Source organism: Esox lucius, chromosome 24, assembly GCF_011004845.1.
Source record: "Esox lucius isolate fEsoLuc1 chromosome 24, fEsoLuc1.pri, whole genome shotgun sequence".
In the NCBI taxonomy this organism is placed as follows: Eukaryota; Metazoa; Chordata; class Actinopteri; order Esociformes; family Esocidae; genus Esox; species Esox lucius.
In genome coordinates, this window is record NC_047592.1 from 9,599,792 (window position 1) to 9,617,773 (window position 17,982).

Consider the following 17,982-nt stretch of genomic DNA (forward strand, 5'->3'; position numbering starts at 1 on the left):
GTTCCCTCAGTCACGTCCCGAGCCTTCCTAAGAAAAATAACCTGGGCAAAGAGGCATGTTCATGCTGGCCACATTCAACCACATAAACATCATCCAGTTACCAAATGTGTGAGCAAGTCACGAGGTACCTCAAATGTCTTTATTACTTTAAACATTCAAATACAATGACAATCCATTAGATTTGTCACAGTCTACATTTCTAAACACCACAGTTTACATTTGTGTTTAAAACAGAAAAGTATTTTCAGATCACTAACACAAAAGCACTCATTTATGGACATGGCAGGTGTAGCACACTGAAATTCAGCACATCAAACAATGTCTTGGTATAATGTATATAAAAAAAAAAAAACACCACATCAGAGAAAAACAAAAACACACTGATTAAAGTATAAGGACAACATTTTACATGAGCTAATTTTAAGTATGAAGTTGCAAAGCTGGTTTTGTTTTCAGTCTGGTGGATTCCAGACAGGGTTTTGCGAAATACCCTCCTTAGTCCAACTTCCACTCTAACAAGATTATTGTATAATGTGGCAGCAACTACCAGGCACTTTCATAATGAAAACACTACTGGTGACTGGTAAAGCAGGTAACAGTGCGCAGTGTTGTAGCCAATTATAATTTTTCTATATACAGAAGCTCTTCTTACTCCAACTTCCATGCAATCTAGACTGTATTAATGGGCAGATGCAATAACCAGGTAGTTCCTTATTACAATCATTTCTGGTTCCCACTTTTCAATAAGCCTGCCGTAGAGATATACATTAACATTGGCAACATTCTCCAAGCCAAGCTTGGCAGGGAAGATTGTTAACAATAGGAAACAATGGAAAATATCTGAAACTAAGAAAAGGCTTTAGAGATTACATGATTAGCCAACATGCAAGCAAAGGTACACCTTGCATTTTACAACACAAATAAAATCCAACAAATGACCTGTAAACGCTTACTTTCAGTTTCGCAAGTAGTTATTACTACATGTTTCTGGCCAAAAAGAACAACCAGTACTATCCACACACAACCGCCATGTTGAGACGAGGTTTCAACGTTGACTGTACAAAGCCAGGCTAAGCTACATAGTCAGCTATTGTTCACAGCAATACCAAAACGGACAGGAAACCAAATTCCCTAGACATTTAATTACTCGTGTAATAGTTAGATGTTCCATTAAATACATTCGTTATTATACATTGGATTTCCACAACAAAACAATAACATTAGTGCTAAATCGCTGCCCGCGGTGTCAGTAGAACCCACCAAGTGTTATTCATGTATTATGATGCTAACTCATAGCTAGTTAGCGAACATTAGCCAGATTGCGCAATATGAAAAATAACAAGCATATCCGGGTAATATAAAGTGCCAGTCCATATTTTTATAAAATTTACCATGATAGTTTTAATGTTACAACTGATCAACGGGGTAGCTAGTGTATTAGGTTCGCTAACCAACTACAGTACATTAGCTACCTACCCGGTCACTCTGGCGGCCATTTTGCTTGCCAAGTTGGGTAGCATTGCAACACCAGCTAGCAACTGCCAGTAGTCTATATTCGATTCGGTAACATTTTAATTACTCTGGAGTAGAGTTCAAATACAGATTTTAAGTTACGATAAAACAACCCTGTTATCCAATTTATCATTGGTTGTTTACTCAGCCAACTTTGATCGTTGGCGGGTTTAAATTCGTTAGCTTGTCGGGCAGTCGACTCCCACAAAGGGGTAACGTTAGCTAGCCAGACGGCATAATACAGTACTGTACTGGGTCTATTATCTAAATAACAACTGATGCTCCAAAAGTTAATCGGACTGAATCTTAACCAAACATATAGCTAACAAATAACTAACATTTCGACAAATTATGAATGTAGAATGTTGTTTCCTTAACTATCACTTCACTTCTTACCGCCAAGTAGCCAGGCTCTGTCACTGCGTTTAAACGCGGCCTTCCAATCTCGACCCTATTTTAGAAAAAATATTAATTTACAATACAGGTTATTAACGGCGTATATTAAAAATATATACTATTTGAAAACTTCTATTTTTAATCAATGTAAAGTATTTTACGCTGTTGCATTTAACAACGAAGGCTTTTCTCGGGCTTTCCCAGTTGAAGACCTGAAAAAAGACCGATCTTGTCGGCGTTGGTCCCACTTGAGACCGAGGACTCTTGCATAGTCCCGGAAAAAAAAGAAATGTTCATGTAGAATAACATTAATTTCGACATGTTCTTTTAGAGATAAAAAAAATATTTAAAATAAACTGGTTTTAAATGAAAAACAAAATAATTTATACATAATTATCCCTTTGACAACCTACGGGTGGAGGTAGGCCTCATGCGCGAGCTTCTTTTCCAAGAGTCGTAGCTGATCCAGAGCGAGACGAACGAGACAACACAGATTTTTTTTATTTTTGCTTAGAGCGGAAAAATTAACAATCGGTTAAGTTCGGTAAAGATCGGAAATAAGGCGGGTTTAACGAAATATATTCAAACACCATCTCATATCTATAGCCATTGGCCAATCTCTATGAACTAATGTATATTAATGACATAATTGACCAACCACATTACATTGTATTGAATATTGATAAAACTACAACCACATTTACATTGTAGCCCTTCCTATGCTCAGATCTGACCAATAGGTAGCATTTCAACCAATTTAGTATCCGCCTTATGTTTCAATTGGGTAAAGAAGAAAACGTAGATTGCCATTGGTCATACGTCTTATAAAATCCATTATTCATCTCGCGATCTTGTGTAGCCAATTAACGGTTTACTATACAGATCCATAACCCGCCTCCTGACTGTTCAGCCCCTGCCTCGTTGAGTGTGTCAACCTGTAGCAAAGCCTTCAGTCTATATAAAGTCGCGTTGGCGAACACTGGGCTCAGATGCGCTTAGAGCGCACTGGAGTGTAGATCAGGAAAAGGGAACGGGATAGCTGGTAGCTATAGTGGATAGGAGTAAAACGTAAATAAATAGACTCCTAGGGCAATAACCAACGTGGTTCTTCGGGATATCGCCATCGGAGACATTCCGGTCACCGTTGGCGGCCTGGCCAGAGTCCTGGTGGCAATTTAAAGCTGTTCCTTCTTACAAAAGCGGCGTGCCGAGGGAGGACGCGTCTCTTTGAATAGACAGGATGCACGGACCGCCCTCCGGCGACAGCGCATGCCCATTGCGCCTCATCAAGAGAGTGCAATTCGGCATCATCAGCCCAGATGAGCTTGTAGGTTTTACTTTGGGGTGGGGGGGTTCGTTTACTTTCTGAACGTTCTCATATTGATCTTACCTGTACGTTACTAATACCTAGAATGTATCATTGATGACAATGAAATGGATGTGCTACAAAGCACGTAGTTTGCAGCTAGCCTAGCTAGCCTGCTACGCCATGTTGAAGCTTGAGCTAGCTAGCTAGCTAGCAACAGCAGCATGTTGTAGGAAGTTCGACAAAACTTTCAGCACCCACAGTATTTTCCATACGAGTTAAGCCATATCATGAATCAAACTCCCTTCTATATTGAAGATACTACATGTAAACAAATTCCATTTTAGCTACATTTACTAAACTTGCCTATTTTGCGTTGCCATATGTATTCCCTAGAAAGTTACATTCACAAACACGTCTTAGATATTCCCTCTGGTTATAATTCATAAGCGATCTATCATAATAAAAGGAAACGTAAATAAAGTTATGCATGATTTCTTTACATTATGTTGTTATTTCTTAGTATCGTGGTGCGGTAGAAGACAACTTACATAATCTTCTAGGATTGTTTACTTAAATCAGTTGACTCGAATCACTTTAATTTAATCTAATTACTTGGTCCACACTTGATTTATGAGATACTACCAATATGGTTAAGAAATACATTAAGTGTACTCCCGTTTGCTCATGGAGTACTACTTACTGTCAGTTGTAATCAGTTACTGCACTTCTAGGAGTTACGTTTTCAGTTTTCACATGTTGCCTGAGTGAAGTTGGTTTAGAAATATGCAAGTCAATTTCAATAGGACTGCTCTACCGTGTTACACATTTTATACTGGGTTTGAAGTTGGCCACGGTTGTGTCCCTCTAGAAACGGATGTCGGTCACTGAAGGGGGAATTAAGTACCCCGAGACCACAGAAGGAGGACGTCCCAAACTCGGTGGGCTGATGGACCCCAGACAAGGGGTCATCGAACGATCGGGAAGATGTCAGACGTGTGCAGGTACTGAAAGTTACAATTTTATTTCACTGCCAGAATCCTTAATTTCATTAATTTTGATAACCCCTGACACTTGTTGTTTATGGTAGGCCGCAACCACTGTAATGGGAAGTAATTAAGAGAGCATTCTTTTTGGTGTTTAGGTAACATGACAGAATGCCCGGGCCACTTCGGACACATAGAGCTGGCAAAGCCGGTGTTCCACGTAGGCTTCATCAACAAGATCATGAAGGTTCTCCGATGTGTATGCTACTCCTGCTCCAAGCTGCTGGTGGACACTGTCAGTAACCCTCTTGCTAACTATTCCCTACTCCTTGAGGCAACTGCATAACCTGCATTCAACGAGCACTGACTCGCTCATGAATTAGATCTTCCTAATTACACAATGCAAATGTATTAAACCAATGACAATACCCCCAAACAGCTTTTAGACAGAAGACATGACCCTACATGCACTCCTGATGTGTCTTATTGATTGTAATGTTCTCAGTATACACATTATGGATCAAACTACTAATATTAGTTCTTACTTCGAATTGCCTTCATTGCGATGGCTTGCTCATGTGATGTTGTCTCCTTCCTTTTAGAATAACCCAAAGATCAAAGACATTCTGCAGAAGTCCAAGGGGCAGCCCAGGAAACGCCTGACCCATGTGTATGACCTATGTAGAGGCAAGAACATCTGCGAGGGTGGGGAGGAGATGGACAACAAGTTTGGAGTGGATCAGCAGGAGCATGACAGTGAAGACATCACCAAGGAGAAGGTACCTCTAGAGTGGACACTTGTCCAAATCTTGTTTGTCGGTCATTAAGACTTGAACATGCACATTTTTCAGTTTTTTTCGCTCTCTTGATAACTCCTTTTTTGGTTTTGTACCCTTGTCTTGTCGCCTTTTCTCTCTCACTACCTGACACTCCCAGGGTCACGGTGGCTGCGGGCGCTACCAGCCGAGTATCCGCCGGTCAGGCCTGGAGCTGTACGCCGAATGGAAGCATGTAAACGAGGACTCGCAGGAGAAGAAGATCCTGTTGAGCCCCGAGCGCGTCTACGAGATCTTCAAGCGCATCTCGGACGAGGAGGACATCATACTTGGCCTGGACCCCAAGTTTGCCCGGCCGGAGTGGATGATCGTGACGGTACTTCCTGTGCCGCCGCTGGCTGTCAGACCCGCGGTCGTCATGCAGGGCTCAGCCCGTAACCAGGTGAGTGGTCATTTCTACAGAAATGTCTGAATCTTTCAGTTTTCTTTGCCACGGGACTTGTCGAGATCCCATCCCATCTGAAATTCTCTGATCACGCTGCGGCGCTTTATCTACCGTCACTCAGGACGACTTGACGCACAAGCTGGCTGACATCGTCAAGATCAACAATCAGCTGCGGCGTAACGAGCAGAGCGGCGCCGCGGCCCATGTCATTGCTGAAGATGTGAAGCTGCTGCAGTTTCACGTGGCCACCATGGTGGACAACGAACTGCCGGGTCTACCCAGGGTAAAACTGGGCTTACTGTATTTATCTGGGACAGGGTCGTTAGAGTTGTTTGCAAATTTGGTTTGAAGATTGTCAAATTAATTACTCGTTCCTGAGTAATCTCAGGACCGAAAACACATTCAGAGACCACTGGATGCTTTGAAAGGACCTCTTGTTAGTCTAAGGATAGACAAGTTTAATCCTTGGTACCTAGGGTTTACATATTTAATGACTATTAAAAGTGGTGACCGATCACCAGCTTTGTTGGAATACACTTGGGTTTATATTTGACTTTGTCTCGACTCCAGGCAATGCAAAAATCGGGGCGGCCGCTCAAATCCCTCAAACAGCGTCTAAAGGGAAAGGAAGGGCGAGTCCGAGGTAACCTGATGGGAAAACGTGTGGATTTTTCTGCCCGAACCGTCATCACCCCTGACCCCAATCTCCAAATCGACCAAGTGGGCGTGCCGCGTTCCATTGCCGCCAACATGACTTTCCCAGAGATCGTCACGCCCTTTAACATTGACAGGTATGTCTGAGACCGTCACTACTGGCGAAACCTGGGTTCTCTACCTTTATCGAGACCGTATCGGTCAAGATGCTGACCCCCCCCCCCTTTATGTCACCAGGTTACAGGAGCTGGTTCGCAGAGGCAACAGCCAGTACCCGGGAGCCAAATATATCATCCGTGACAACGGGGACAGGATTGACCTGCGGTTTCACCCGAAACCAAGCGACCTTCACCTCCAGATTGGCTATAAGGTAACCCTCACAAGTCAGATGGCTTATGGCTTATCGTGGAGGGTTCACTAAGGTTCTGAATGGCATGCTCTTTTCTAAACAAATTGACCATGGTCCCCCTCAGGTGGAAAGACACATGTGCGACGGTGACATCATCATCTTCAACCGACAGCCTACGCTACACAAAATGTCCATGATGGGGCACAGGGTCCGGATTCTGCCCTGGTCCACCTTCCGGATGAACCTCAGGTACAACTATAAAGACTGGAATGAGCCCCTTGACTGTCCGTCAGCCTGGCCCGTTACTGACCACACCCAGATATACCTGACTAATGATTGGTTGTTAGTGTGTCAGGACAATGCTAGCATGTCATAAAACGTTTTTTTTTTTTTTTATCCAAACATTTTAGCCAATTTAAAGCAAATGAGAGTGTTGCTATACCAAGCAGATCCAGTGCTATTAGATTAACTGGTCCCTCTCCTCAGTGTCACCACACCGTACAATGCCGACTTCGATGGGGATGAGATGAACCTGCATCTGCCCCAGTCCCTTGAGACGAGAGCTGAGATCCAGGAGCTGGCCATGGTGCCTCGCATGATCGTCACCCCCCAGTCCAACCGGCCTGTCATGGGCATCGTGCAGGACACCCTCACCGCCGTGCGCAAGTTCACCAAGAGGGACGTCTTCCTAGAGCGGGTAACCACGGGAACGCTTTTAACGGAATGCGGGCGGTTGGAAGGCGTTGTCGTTAAAAAAAAAAAGGCATGTCTGACGAAAGAGCATGTGATCTGATCCCCAGGGTGACGTGATGAACCTGCTGATGTTCCTGTCTACGTGGGATGGCAAGGTGCCTCAGCCGGCCATCCTGAAGCCCCGGCCGCTGTGGACGGGCAAGCAGATCTTCAGCCTCATCATCCCGGGCCACATCAACGCCATCCGAACGCACAGCACCCACCCAGATGAGGAGGACAGTGGGCCCTACAAGCACATCTCCCCCGGGGACACAAAGGTGGGTGGGGGGAAAACAAATTCCAAACCAGCAAGACGGTCGTGTTGCACTTGAGCCGTAGTCAACAATTTTGTGGCGGAACGCTGGCCACGCCAATGAACCCGTAATGGAGACGGCTCTGATGTGAGTAAACCGCTGTTGTCTAATGTCCGCCGTGTACCCAGGTGATAGTAGAGAACGGGGAGCTGATCATGGGCATCCTGTGTAAGAAGTCGCTGGGTACCTCGGCCGGCTCCCTGGTCCACATCTGCTTCCTGGAGATGGGCCACGACGTCACCCGACTCTTCTACTCCAACATCCAGACGGTGGTCAACAATTGGCTGCTCATTGAGGGTAGGGACCTGGGCTGGTTGGGTAGAGGGCATTGGCGTCAGTAGAAGGCCACTCGCACCACAAGTTTTCAGTTTAAACATTTTAATCTTCTAAGCTTAAGCCTAAATTCAGTTATTTTAGTCAATATTGATTTTTTTTTTTTAATGCTTGTCTCCAGGTGCTTCTATCGGTATTGGTGACTCCATTGCTGATGCAAAGACATACTTGGACATCCAGAACACCATCAAAAAGGCCAAACAGGATGTGATAGAGGCATGTCTCCTCGCGAACTAAAACATTTTAATCAAACAGAATATCGATTGAATGAACAAGATCTCGCACACGTGGAAGTAAAACAGTATAAAAGACGTGAGCCGAGTCCCTGTTTCTGAAACCCTCGTTTGATGTGTTTGTGTTTCTTCGCCAGGTCATTGAGAAGGCTCACAACAATGAGCTGGAGCCCACCCCCGGTAACACGCTGAGGCAGACCTTTGAGAACCAGGTCAATCGCATCCTGAACGATGCCCGTGACAAAACGGGCTCCTCCGCCCAGAAGTCCCTGTCTGAGTACAACAACTTCAAGTCCATGGTGGTGGCCGGCTCCAAGGGTTCCAAGATTAACATCTCCCAGGTAAACCCCCCGGGGTTCTTCAAGGAGAACAGAGGCGTTAGGTTCTGAAACCCAAAAGCTAACTGAAACTGAATCACCATGTTTCCATGTTCATATTTCAAGGTCAGGGACTTGATGGGGAAGTGGATTAGTGTTTAAAGCCTGTCGGATATCATGTTTATTTTTCTGGCGGCTGTGTAAACTCTTAAGATGTTGTTTTTATGCTTATCCCTGGCCTTCCAGTGCATGCGTCCTTTAACTACTAACAGCTATACCCCTCATCTCCCTCCTCCCCGGTCCTCAGGTCATTGCCGTGGTGGGTCAGCAGAACGTGGAGGGTAAGCGCATTCCCTTCGGCTTCAAGCACCGCACGCTGCCCCACTTCATCAAGGATGATTACGGCCCTGAGAGCAGAGGCTTTGTTGAGAACTCTTACCTGGCCGGCCTCACGCCCACTGAGTTTTTCTTCCACGCCATGGGAGGCAGAGAGGGGCTTATCGACACAGCTGTGAAGACCGCCGAGACTGGTGAGTGAGGGAACGCTGGTCAGGGGCCGTGTGTGTGTGTGTGTGTGTGTGTGTGTGTGTGTTTAATTTTTAGTTACACAACCTCTAAGGTAGATGACATTCAAACCGCGCCAAATCCGATGCCCCACAGGATACATCCAGCGGCGTCTGATCAAGTCCATGGAGTCCGTGATGGTGAAGTACGACGCCACGGTGAGGAACTCCATCAACCAGGTGGTGCAGCTGCGCTACGGGGAGGACGGCCTGGCCGGGGAGAGCGTGGAGTTCCAGAACATGGCCACGCTGAAACCGTCCAACAAGGCCTTCGAGAAGAAGTGAGCGCTGGAAGGAGGGGGAGGATGGAGGAGGGGGGTGGGGCTGTTTTACTCGCTCGGGGAATCTCAATTGTGTCCAGTTGGTTCCTCGCTGCCTCCTCCGAACCCCTTAGATGAGGTCTTTTCCCTCTGTTCTTCTCTTATGGGTTGTCAAAAGGAGACTGGGAGAAAGGACGCGAGGGGTCAAGGAAATGCAATTGAGATGACCTCCTGCTACACCGTTGCATGGAATGTTACGTCATGGTTAACCTGTCAAAGCTCTCCTTGTCTCTGATTGGTTGTGTAATTTAACCGTTTTTATTGGCGTGGTGGGCGTGGCTAAACAGGGGTTCCTTTCCCGGGACATAGACTCTAATGCCAACCCTCCTCGCCAATCTCTCCTAACTGTAGGGTCAGCCGGCTTAAGCCTCCGCTGTCTTTCAGTCTCGTCTCTGTCTCATCCCTTGTAATCCTCTTCCTCCCCACTTTGGCCGCCAGGTTCAGATTCGACTGCACCAACGAGCGGGCCCTGCGGCGCACCCTGCAGGAGGAGGTGGTGAAGGACGTGATGACAAACGCCCGCGTGCAGAGCGCCCTGGAGAGGGAGTTTGAGAAGATGAAGGAGGACAGAGAGATCCTGAGGGCCATCTTCCCCACCGGTGACAGCAAGGTCAGGACGGCACGCGCCAAGCCCCGCTTTCTCAAAACATCCTGCTCATTCCAGCCTGTGCGCATGTTGCCGCGTGGCCGTTGCTAAAGACGTTGTAATGTGACTCCCTCCCACCAGGTGGTGCTGCCCTGCAATCTTGCCAGAATGATCTGGAACGCCCAGAAGATCTTCAGAATCAACCCTCGCACCCCCACGGACCTCAACCCCCTCCGAGTGGTAGAGGGTGAGTACCGCTGTAGGCTTGGATTGGTCAGACGCCAAAAGATTTGCCGTTGTCTTGTGCTTTGGAAAGTTTACACCTTTTTTTTACTGGCTGCTACTTGAGGCGGCTTTCTAATAGGCCTTCAAGGAATCACACCGCCGTGTGACGTGACATTGACAATTAAAAAGATGATTACAACTACTGCCGAACCATCTGATTTGTTAGAATGATTCTCAAATGGTTGCCTGGTGGATCGTAAAGGTGTGGCGCCGCTGACGGCTATGTTAAGCTTTTCACGCTGCGTTCCTCTTTTCTCCGTGCCGCAGGTGTCCAGGAGCTGAGTAAAAAGCTGGTGATTGTGAACGGGGAGGATCATCTGAGCAGGCAGGCCCAGCAGAACGCCACGCTGCTCTTCAACATCCACCTGCGCTCCACGCTCAGCTCCAGGCGCATGACCGACGAGTTCCGACTCAGCACGGAGGCCTACGACTGGCTGCTGGGAGAGATCGAGTCCAAGTTCAACCAGGCAATTGTGAGTAAATACTGTGTACTCTGGTGGAGGTTGGAAGCGGGACACTGAGGACCAACACCAGAACTGTTTGGCTATGATCCCAATGATGTTAAAAGATTTGGGGTAACGTCTGTATATATTTGTTTTTATAATTTTTATTGTAAGAATACTGTTTTTTTTTTATTACTTTTTGTTTCAAAGTGAGATGGTAAACCTCCGGAAATTCAAACCTCCAAAAATGTCAAATGAATGAATAAATGTTAATCACAAAGCCTACTGTCATAATCAGCTCTTATCTAATTACATTGCACCGATCTAATCCCATTAGCATTAATCCTTTAACCAAACTCCTTCACCGCCCCCCTTCGTCCTCCAGGCCCACCCGGGTGAGATGGTGGGGGCGTTGGCCGCTCAGTCGCTGGGTGAGCCCGCCACCCAGATGACCCTGAACACCTTCCACTACGCCGGTGTGTCGGCCAAGAACGTCACCCTGGGTGTACCCCGTCTTAAGGAGCTCATCAACATCTCTAAGAGGCCCAAGACCCCCTCTCTCACCGTCTTCCTGCTGGGCCAGGCGGCCCGCGACGCAGAGAGGGCCAAGGACATCCTCTGTCGGCTGGAGCACACCACCCTCAGAAAGGTGACTGGTGGAGGCTTGGATATTGACAGTGGACTGTTTTGTGGGCTCTGTGCATGGCAATGCTCAGAACAAATGATTCACAACACATTAGATATTCGTAGCCATTTCCTGAGCCCAAATCAGGTTCCTCTTTAGACACTCAGGCCTTTTAACCGTTAATTCCAACCCATCCGCCCCGCCTCCAGGTGACCGCCAACACAGCCATCTACTACGACCCCAACCCCCAGAGCACCGTGGTGACGGAGGACCAGGAGTGGGTCAACGTCTACTACGAGATGCCCGACTTCGACGTGACCCGCATCTCCCCCTGGCTGCTCCGCATCGAGCTCGACCGCAAGCACATGACTGACCGCAAGCTGACCATGGAGCAGATCGCGGAGAAGATAAACGCAGGTAGGGAATGGCGGATGTGGGGGGGGGGGGGGGGGGGGTTGTGTATTTGACGAGGGTTCAGGACAGAGGCATCCGCCTAACTCCCGCCGGCGGTCATCTAAATGCCACCTCCTCCCCCCTCCCTCCCCCCTCCCTCCCTCCCAGGGTTCGGCGACGACCTCAACTGTATCTTCAACGACGACAACGCGGAGAAGCTGGTCCTGCGGATCCGCATCATGAACAGCGACGAGAACAAGTTCCACGAGGACGAGGAGGTGGTGGACAAGATGGACGACGACGTCTTCCTGAGGTGCATCGAGTCCAACATGCTGACGGACATGACGCTGCAGGGCATCGAGCAGATCAGCAAGGTAACGGGGACCGCCGTTGCTACCACCTTGACCTCCTCCTGTAAAGGGGTCCCTGACCTAACCGTCTCCCTCGCCCCTCCTCCTCCAGGTGTACATGCACCTGCCGCAGACCGACAACAAGAAGAAGATCATCATCACCGAGGAGGGCGAGTTCAAGGCCCTGCAGGAGTGGATCCTGGAGACAGACGGCGTGGGCCTCATGAGGGTCCTGAGCGAGAAGGACGTGGACCCCGTCAGGACCACCTCCAACGACATCGTGGAGATCTTCACGGTACGCGGGCAGATGTCGTAGCTAGCGGTCGCCGCGCGGTGTCAGTTCTGATTGCGACGTGTCACGATGGTTTCTGACGCCGGTCGGCTTGTCTCCAGGTGCTGGGGATCGAGGCTGTGCGGAAGGCCCTGGAGAGGGAGCTGAACCACGTCATCTCCTTCGACGGCTCCTACGTCAACTACCGGCACCTGTCCCTGCTCTGTGACACCATGACGTCCCGCGGCCACCTCATGGCCATCACGCGTCACGGCATCAACCGGCAGGACACGGGGCCGCTCATGAAGTGCTCCTTTGAGGAGACGGTGGGTGACGCCGGGGGGGTTACCCGTGGGATATAAACGTGGAGCGAGGTTCTCCTCCGGTGTTCACCCTCCTCCTCTCTCTCCTGCTCCCAGGTGGACGTGCTGATGGAGGCCTCGGCCCACGGGGAGAGCGACCCAATGAAGGGCGTGTCTGAGAACATCATGCTTGGCCAGCTGGCCCCCTGCGGAACGGGCTGCTTCGACCTGCTGCTGGACGCAGAGAAGTGCAAATACGGCATGGAGATCCCGACTAACATCCCCGGCATCAGTGTGGCTGGAGGACGTGAGTGGGGGCGGGGCTGAATGCGGGGATTTAAACGTAATTGTGGATGTGGAAGTAGTTCATCACTGTTACAGTGGGGGGGGGGGTTGTGTGTTTATAATGTACAAATATACACACGTTCTCATGAAACACATTTCTCTCTTCCCAGCCACCGGAATGTTCTTTGGCTCGGCGCCGAGCCCCATGAGTGGCATGTCTCCCGCCATGACCCCCTGGAACACCGGCGCCACCCCGGCCTACGGGGCCTGGTCCCCAAGCATCGGTAAGCCCCCGACCTGGGTCGACTCGGGCAAGACGTCCACACTGGCCGTGTCACTGACCTGACGACCTCTGTCATTCTAACCTCCAGGTAGCGGGATGACCCCCGGGGCAGCCGGCTTCTCCCCCAGTGCGGCGTCCGACGCCAGCGGCTTCTCTCCGGGCTATTCCCCCGCCTGGTCGCCTACCCCTGGGTCTCCTGGGTCCCCGGGGCCAGCCAGCCCGTACATCCCGTCCCCAGGTTAGTCTCCTGAGGTTTGGGTTGAGTTACGTCTTGTCGACATTTATTTCTTAACCGGGTTTCTGATGTCTGGTTTTTAATTTTCCAGGAGGTGGGATGTCTCCCAACTACTCCCCTACCTCCCCAGCCTATGAGCCCCGCTCTCCTGGGGGATACACCCCGCAAAGCCCAGGTTACTCCCCAACCTCCCCCTCCTACTCCCCAACCTCCCCCTCTTACTCCCCCACCAGCCCAAACTACAGCCCCACCTCACCCTCTTATTCACCCACCTCCCCCAGCTACTCCCCCACCTCCCCCTCATACTCCCCTACATCTCCCAGTTACTCTCCCACTTCCCCCTCATACTCTCCAACCTCCCCTTCCTACTCTCCAACCTCCCCTTCTTATTCCCCGACCTCTCCCAGCTACAGCCCAACGTCCCCAAGCTACAGCCCAACATCGCCGAGCTACTCCCCCACCTCCCCCTCTTACTCCCCCACCTCCCCCTCCTATTCGCCCACGTCTCCCTCCTACTCGCCCACCTCACCCTCTTACTCCCCAACCTCCCCTTCTTACTCTCCAACGTCCCCAAGCTACAGCCCCTCTTCGCCTAACTACACCCCCACCTCCCCGAGTTACTCCCCGACCTCCCCTTCCTACTCGCCCACCTCCCCTTCCTACTCGCCCACCTCCCCGAACTACACCCCCACCAGCCCCAACTACTCCCCCACCTCCCCCTCCTACTCTCCCACCTCTCCATCCTATTCTCCCTCCAGCCCACGCTTCACTCCTCAGTCGCCCACCTACACCCCCAGCTCTCCCTCCTACAGCCCAAGCTCGCCGTCCTACTCCCCCACCTCTCCAAAATACACCCCTACGTCCCCGTCTTACTCCCCCAGCTCGCCCGAGTACACCCCCACCTCGCCCAAATACTCCCCCACCTCGCCCAAGTACTCCCCCACCTCGCCCAAGTACTCCCCCACCTCGCCCACCTACTCTCCGACGACCCCCAAGTACAGCCCCACCTCGCCCACCTACTCCCCCACCTCGCCCACCTACACCCCCACCAGCCCCAAATACTCCCCCACCTCGCCCACCTACTCCCCGACGTCTCCAAAGTACTCGCCCACCTCCCCCACCTACTCGCCCACTAGCCCCAAAGGATCCACCTACAGCCCAATGTCTCCGAGCTACAGCAACCCCTCGCCCACCTACACCCTCAACAGCCCGGCCATCAGCCCAGACGACAGTGATGAAGAGAACAACTGAGGAGGCCAGGAGATGGAGCGGGAGCTGAGGAGCTCCTCTTCCCAGCGCGAAGCCTGTGGACTGGGGCTGGAAAACTGAAGGACAGCCCCCTTTGCTTGGTGGTTTCAGCGGAAGGTCACAGCAAAGGAAAAAACCTTGGGGGATCCCACTTGTGAATTTTTTTATTTCGGGGACCCACTTCCAAATCTGTTTTTAGTTTCAAAGTTCATTGGTTACATAAACATTATAGACAATGTTGTTGCAGGTGTAGCTAAATGCTTGTGTCACGGCTACTAAAGAATGCAGTCATTTAAATAAAGTAATGAAATATTAAACAAGTCCACATACAAGTACAACACAAAATCTGCAAAAAAAAAATACAATCCCAAGTACTAAATCAAGTGAACAGGATATGTAGATCGACTTGTCGACCAGTGTACATGGTACTGCAGATTGGACCGAGTGTGTGTGTGTACGTAGAAAGTGTTTGTGTGTAAAACAGGCTTTACAGCGCAGATCAGGGTGCAGGGAAGATTTAAGGTCTAACAGGCCTGCAGATAGAAGCCCACCCCCCAGGCCATCTCTTGACCCTGGTTACCATCTCTGTCTACCAAACGATCGTGGGCCGAGCAACCAAACCAGGTGGTCGGTCATCTGTGGAAATTCACGAGGGTCCTCTGGGACACTCCCAATTTCTTCAGCTGTCTGAGGTTGGAGAGAAGCTGTTGTGCCTTCTTCACCACAGTGTCGGTGTTTGTCGGACCATTTCGGGTCCCATCTGATGTGTTTACAGAGGAACATTGAGCTGTTGACCCCCCCCCCCCCCCCCCCCCCCCCCCCCCCCCCCCCCCCCATGGAAGCCCCCGTGGTGGCGTTCTCTCTCCTACATCCCCTGAAGTCCACAATCGGCTTCATTTTCTTTTCGTTGAGCGGAGAGGTCATTTACTCCACCGCCCCTTGGATTATCATCGCTGTTGGTGATCAGCCACTGATCAGCCACTTGTCACCACCAAGGGAGGGTAATCCCGTCCCATCAACCGCTGTGCCCCAGCCTCTTCCAAGTCAGGGGGGGATGGCTCCTAAAATGTGTTTACTACAATTTGAGTTTGGAAGACTTTTGAAGTGTTTAGCCAGGAGAAAAGGGCTCCACCTTTGGACCAGACACACAAGAGTGGAGGTTGTTGTAAACTGTAAGACCACATCAAGAAAAGCCTCCACCCGGGGATCCTTTCTCTGGACGTCAGTGTTGGATGTGGAGTTGTAGTAATGAAGAGCGGGTAATGCCAAAAGCCTTTGGAAAAAGCTACCGATGTATTGTGTTTATCTACGTAAAAAGCATTTAAGCTTCCGAAACTAAGGTTGAAGGTGAGCTGATGTGTTGGATTTTCTGTTTTTTTCCCTCTTAAATATATATTCCTGACACTTGTTTTTTTTTTTTGGGGGGGGGGGGGACGTATCAGAAGACAGGCCAGAGTTGAGCTCACAGGAAATTGATGAGGCAAATCCAATTAATATCTGCAGTTCACAGTAATTTAAACAGTGGTAGAAACATTCATTGTGTTCCTTGTGACATTATTCAGGGCTGCATTTTAAGACCATCTAGAAAAGGATAGAGATTTTAGTCAGTGGGCAAAAGAGACGTTTTGAAGTCACACTTTTCCGCCACCCACACAATGTTCCAAATCCTTTACCCTTTACCCCCCCCCCCCCCCCCCCAAGACATGCCTGAAAGATGTCAGAGACCTACCAGCATCCCTTTGTCTTTCAGTTGATGAGACTTCTGTACAGCAGCAAAAAAGCTGAGCCCCCCCCCCCCTTCAGCAAGCCACTTCTTTCCTAAAACACTGGGAAGTATGAGGTTAATGAAACACTTCATATTATTACTATCTATTGATTGTTATTCTATTGATTTTGATACTATTTGCTACGAGGAGAGAATGGAGAGTTTTATAGGTGGACGAGGGATACTGGTTTGTCGGCGTTGTTGCTTTTTGTTATCGCTTATGCATGAATAGCAACCTGGTAATACATTCTAGCGATCCAGTTCTAGGTTGAACTTGTCTTATTTGTTATCCCTTACACCTTTTCTATGATCCTCGTTCCATATTTTAATTATTAGTCAAATGATTTCTCTATCTGTTTAGCCTCACTTGTTCAGTTTATTTAAGAAAAAAAAAGGAGTGTACTATTGTGTAAGAATCGAGAGATGTAATTCAATGATTTAAGTTTTCTTTCCTGTTTGACTTCGTAGGGGCTATTTGCAAAATGTATGTGTTAAAGTACTGGATGAAGGGAAGTCAGTTCAGCTTTGGGCCAAGATCGCCCCACATTCTTCTTCAGTTGTAAAATGAAAAAAGTTGCATGTAGTCAATTTGAGGCTTCATAACCTACTATAAATGTGTATCCGCTTTGCGGCTCAATGACGGTTCCAACAGAAGGTTTAGGCAGATGCTGCACAGGCATTCACAGCATTCACTTCTGTGTATTTCAGTTATGCTATTGAACACTGGGGGGTGATGTTGACACTCTTGTGTTAGAAAACCTCAGTTTAAGTTCAGTGAAGGGGGATGAGAGGTTTCAGAGCACTCTTGGCCTATACTTTGCTCCACTACATTAGTGTGACGGTGAATCGTTGCGGCATAAACAGACTTCACGTTTAATACCAGATCCTCTTCTACTTTACTGGGCCCTAGTTTGATTAACGTAGGGAGGTGTTGCGTCCCCGTGTTTGGCTCAGGATGAGGACGTGCTGTCTGACTTCTGATTCTAACTGCTGGGTCTCCTGTCTCCCCTTAATCCACATGTGATTCTGATCGTTTCTGAAATCAGTGTTTTATTTTATAATTTTTTTTACCAGTGTATGTACCTGTTATTGGGAATCGAGGGCTGGGAGGGCTGGGTGGGTGGTAGGTGAGGCCAGGAGTAATATTTGAAACTGGGAGTGCTGAGGGATTGGAATTCCACCCCTGAAGAATTACATGATGGGACTGGAACTCTGACACATTTGTTGGGAATTATTCTGGTTCGGGAACGTTTTTGGTACAACCCGCCGCCCGGCCTAACATATGTTGAGTGATTTTGAATTGACTGGACTGTACTGCCTGCGTTGGACACAGGTGTTTGCTAAACACAAGTCCATGCAATTGGTCTCTACCACCTTTTGCCGCAAGACGTGGGTCTTTATCCACTACCGTCATATCCCAATGATTTACCTAAGTAGTCGAGTCAATTCAAGATGCCAGAACTCCCAGTGGTGTGAAAGTGTGTGTTTTGAGAGGTGTGAGTGTTGCAGAGACAGGGTTTTCTTGAGTTTGAGAAAAAACTGGGACAGGTTGTCATGGTGAAATGGAAGGTTTAAATTAACAAATTGCCACTGTATAGAAATCAATCCAATATTTTGATCTCTGCATCTTTGTTTTTTGTTTTTGACTTGAGAAAAATAAAAGTTTTACTACAGA

At 48.8% G+C, this 17,982-nt stretch overlaps 1 protein-coding gene and 1 long non-coding RNA gene across 2 annotated transcripts; one reads left to right on the top strand and one right to left on the bottom strand.

Annotated features, from left to right (window-relative positions):
• Nucleotides 1–97: 97 nt before the first annotated feature.
• LOC109615054 lies at nt 98–2,377 on the bottom strand. The gene is made up of 2 exons (XR_002196085.2): nt 2,070–2,377; nt 98–1,963 (listed from the first exon to the last, which is right to left on the bottom strand). It is a non-coding gene; the product is annotated as an uncharacterized LOC109615054 (long non-coding RNA).
• Nucleotides 2,378–2,884: 507 nt separating this feature from the next.
• polr2a (polymerase (RNA) II (DNA directed) polypeptide A) lies at nt 2,885–17,982 on the top strand. Its single transcript, XM_029117437.2, has 28 exons — nt 2,885–3,235; nt 4,086–4,218; nt 4,359–4,495; nt 4,803–4,979; nt 5,137–5,418; nt 5,543–5,704; nt 5,992–6,212; nt 6,313–6,445; nt 6,549–6,673; nt 6,911–7,121; nt 7,225–7,434; nt 7,599–7,767; nt 7,925–8,019; nt 8,174–8,377; nt 8,661–8,883; nt 9,014–9,197; nt 9,675–9,846; nt 9,964–10,069; nt 10,375–10,580; nt 10,936–11,199; nt 11,385–11,592; nt 11,737–11,942; nt 12,031–12,213; nt 12,312–12,515; nt 12,609–12,798; nt 12,947–13,060; nt 13,148–13,297; nt 13,386–17,982. Exons 1-28 carry the CDS (start codon nt 3,149–3,151, stop codon nt 14,543–14,545), a joined length of 5,916 nt encoding a protein of 1,971 aa, XP_028973270.1. The 5' UTR covers nt 2,885–3,148; the 3' UTR covers nt 14,546–17,982.

Excerpts from the sequence above, each read along its gene's own strand:
- polr2a (XM_029117437.2), top strand. The coding sequence starts at position 3,149 with ATGCACGGACCGCCCTCCGGCGACAGCGCATGCCCATTGCGCCTCATC. Across the intron at positions 7,435-7,598 it reads TCTCCCCCGGGGACACAAAG|GTGATAGTAGAGAACGGGGA; the intron begins GTGGGTGGGGGG and ends CCGTGTACCCAG. Across the intron at positions 8,884-9,013 it reads TGTGAAGACCGCCGAGACTG|GATACATCCAGCGGCGTCTG; the intron begins GTGAGTGAGGGA and ends GATGCCCCACAG.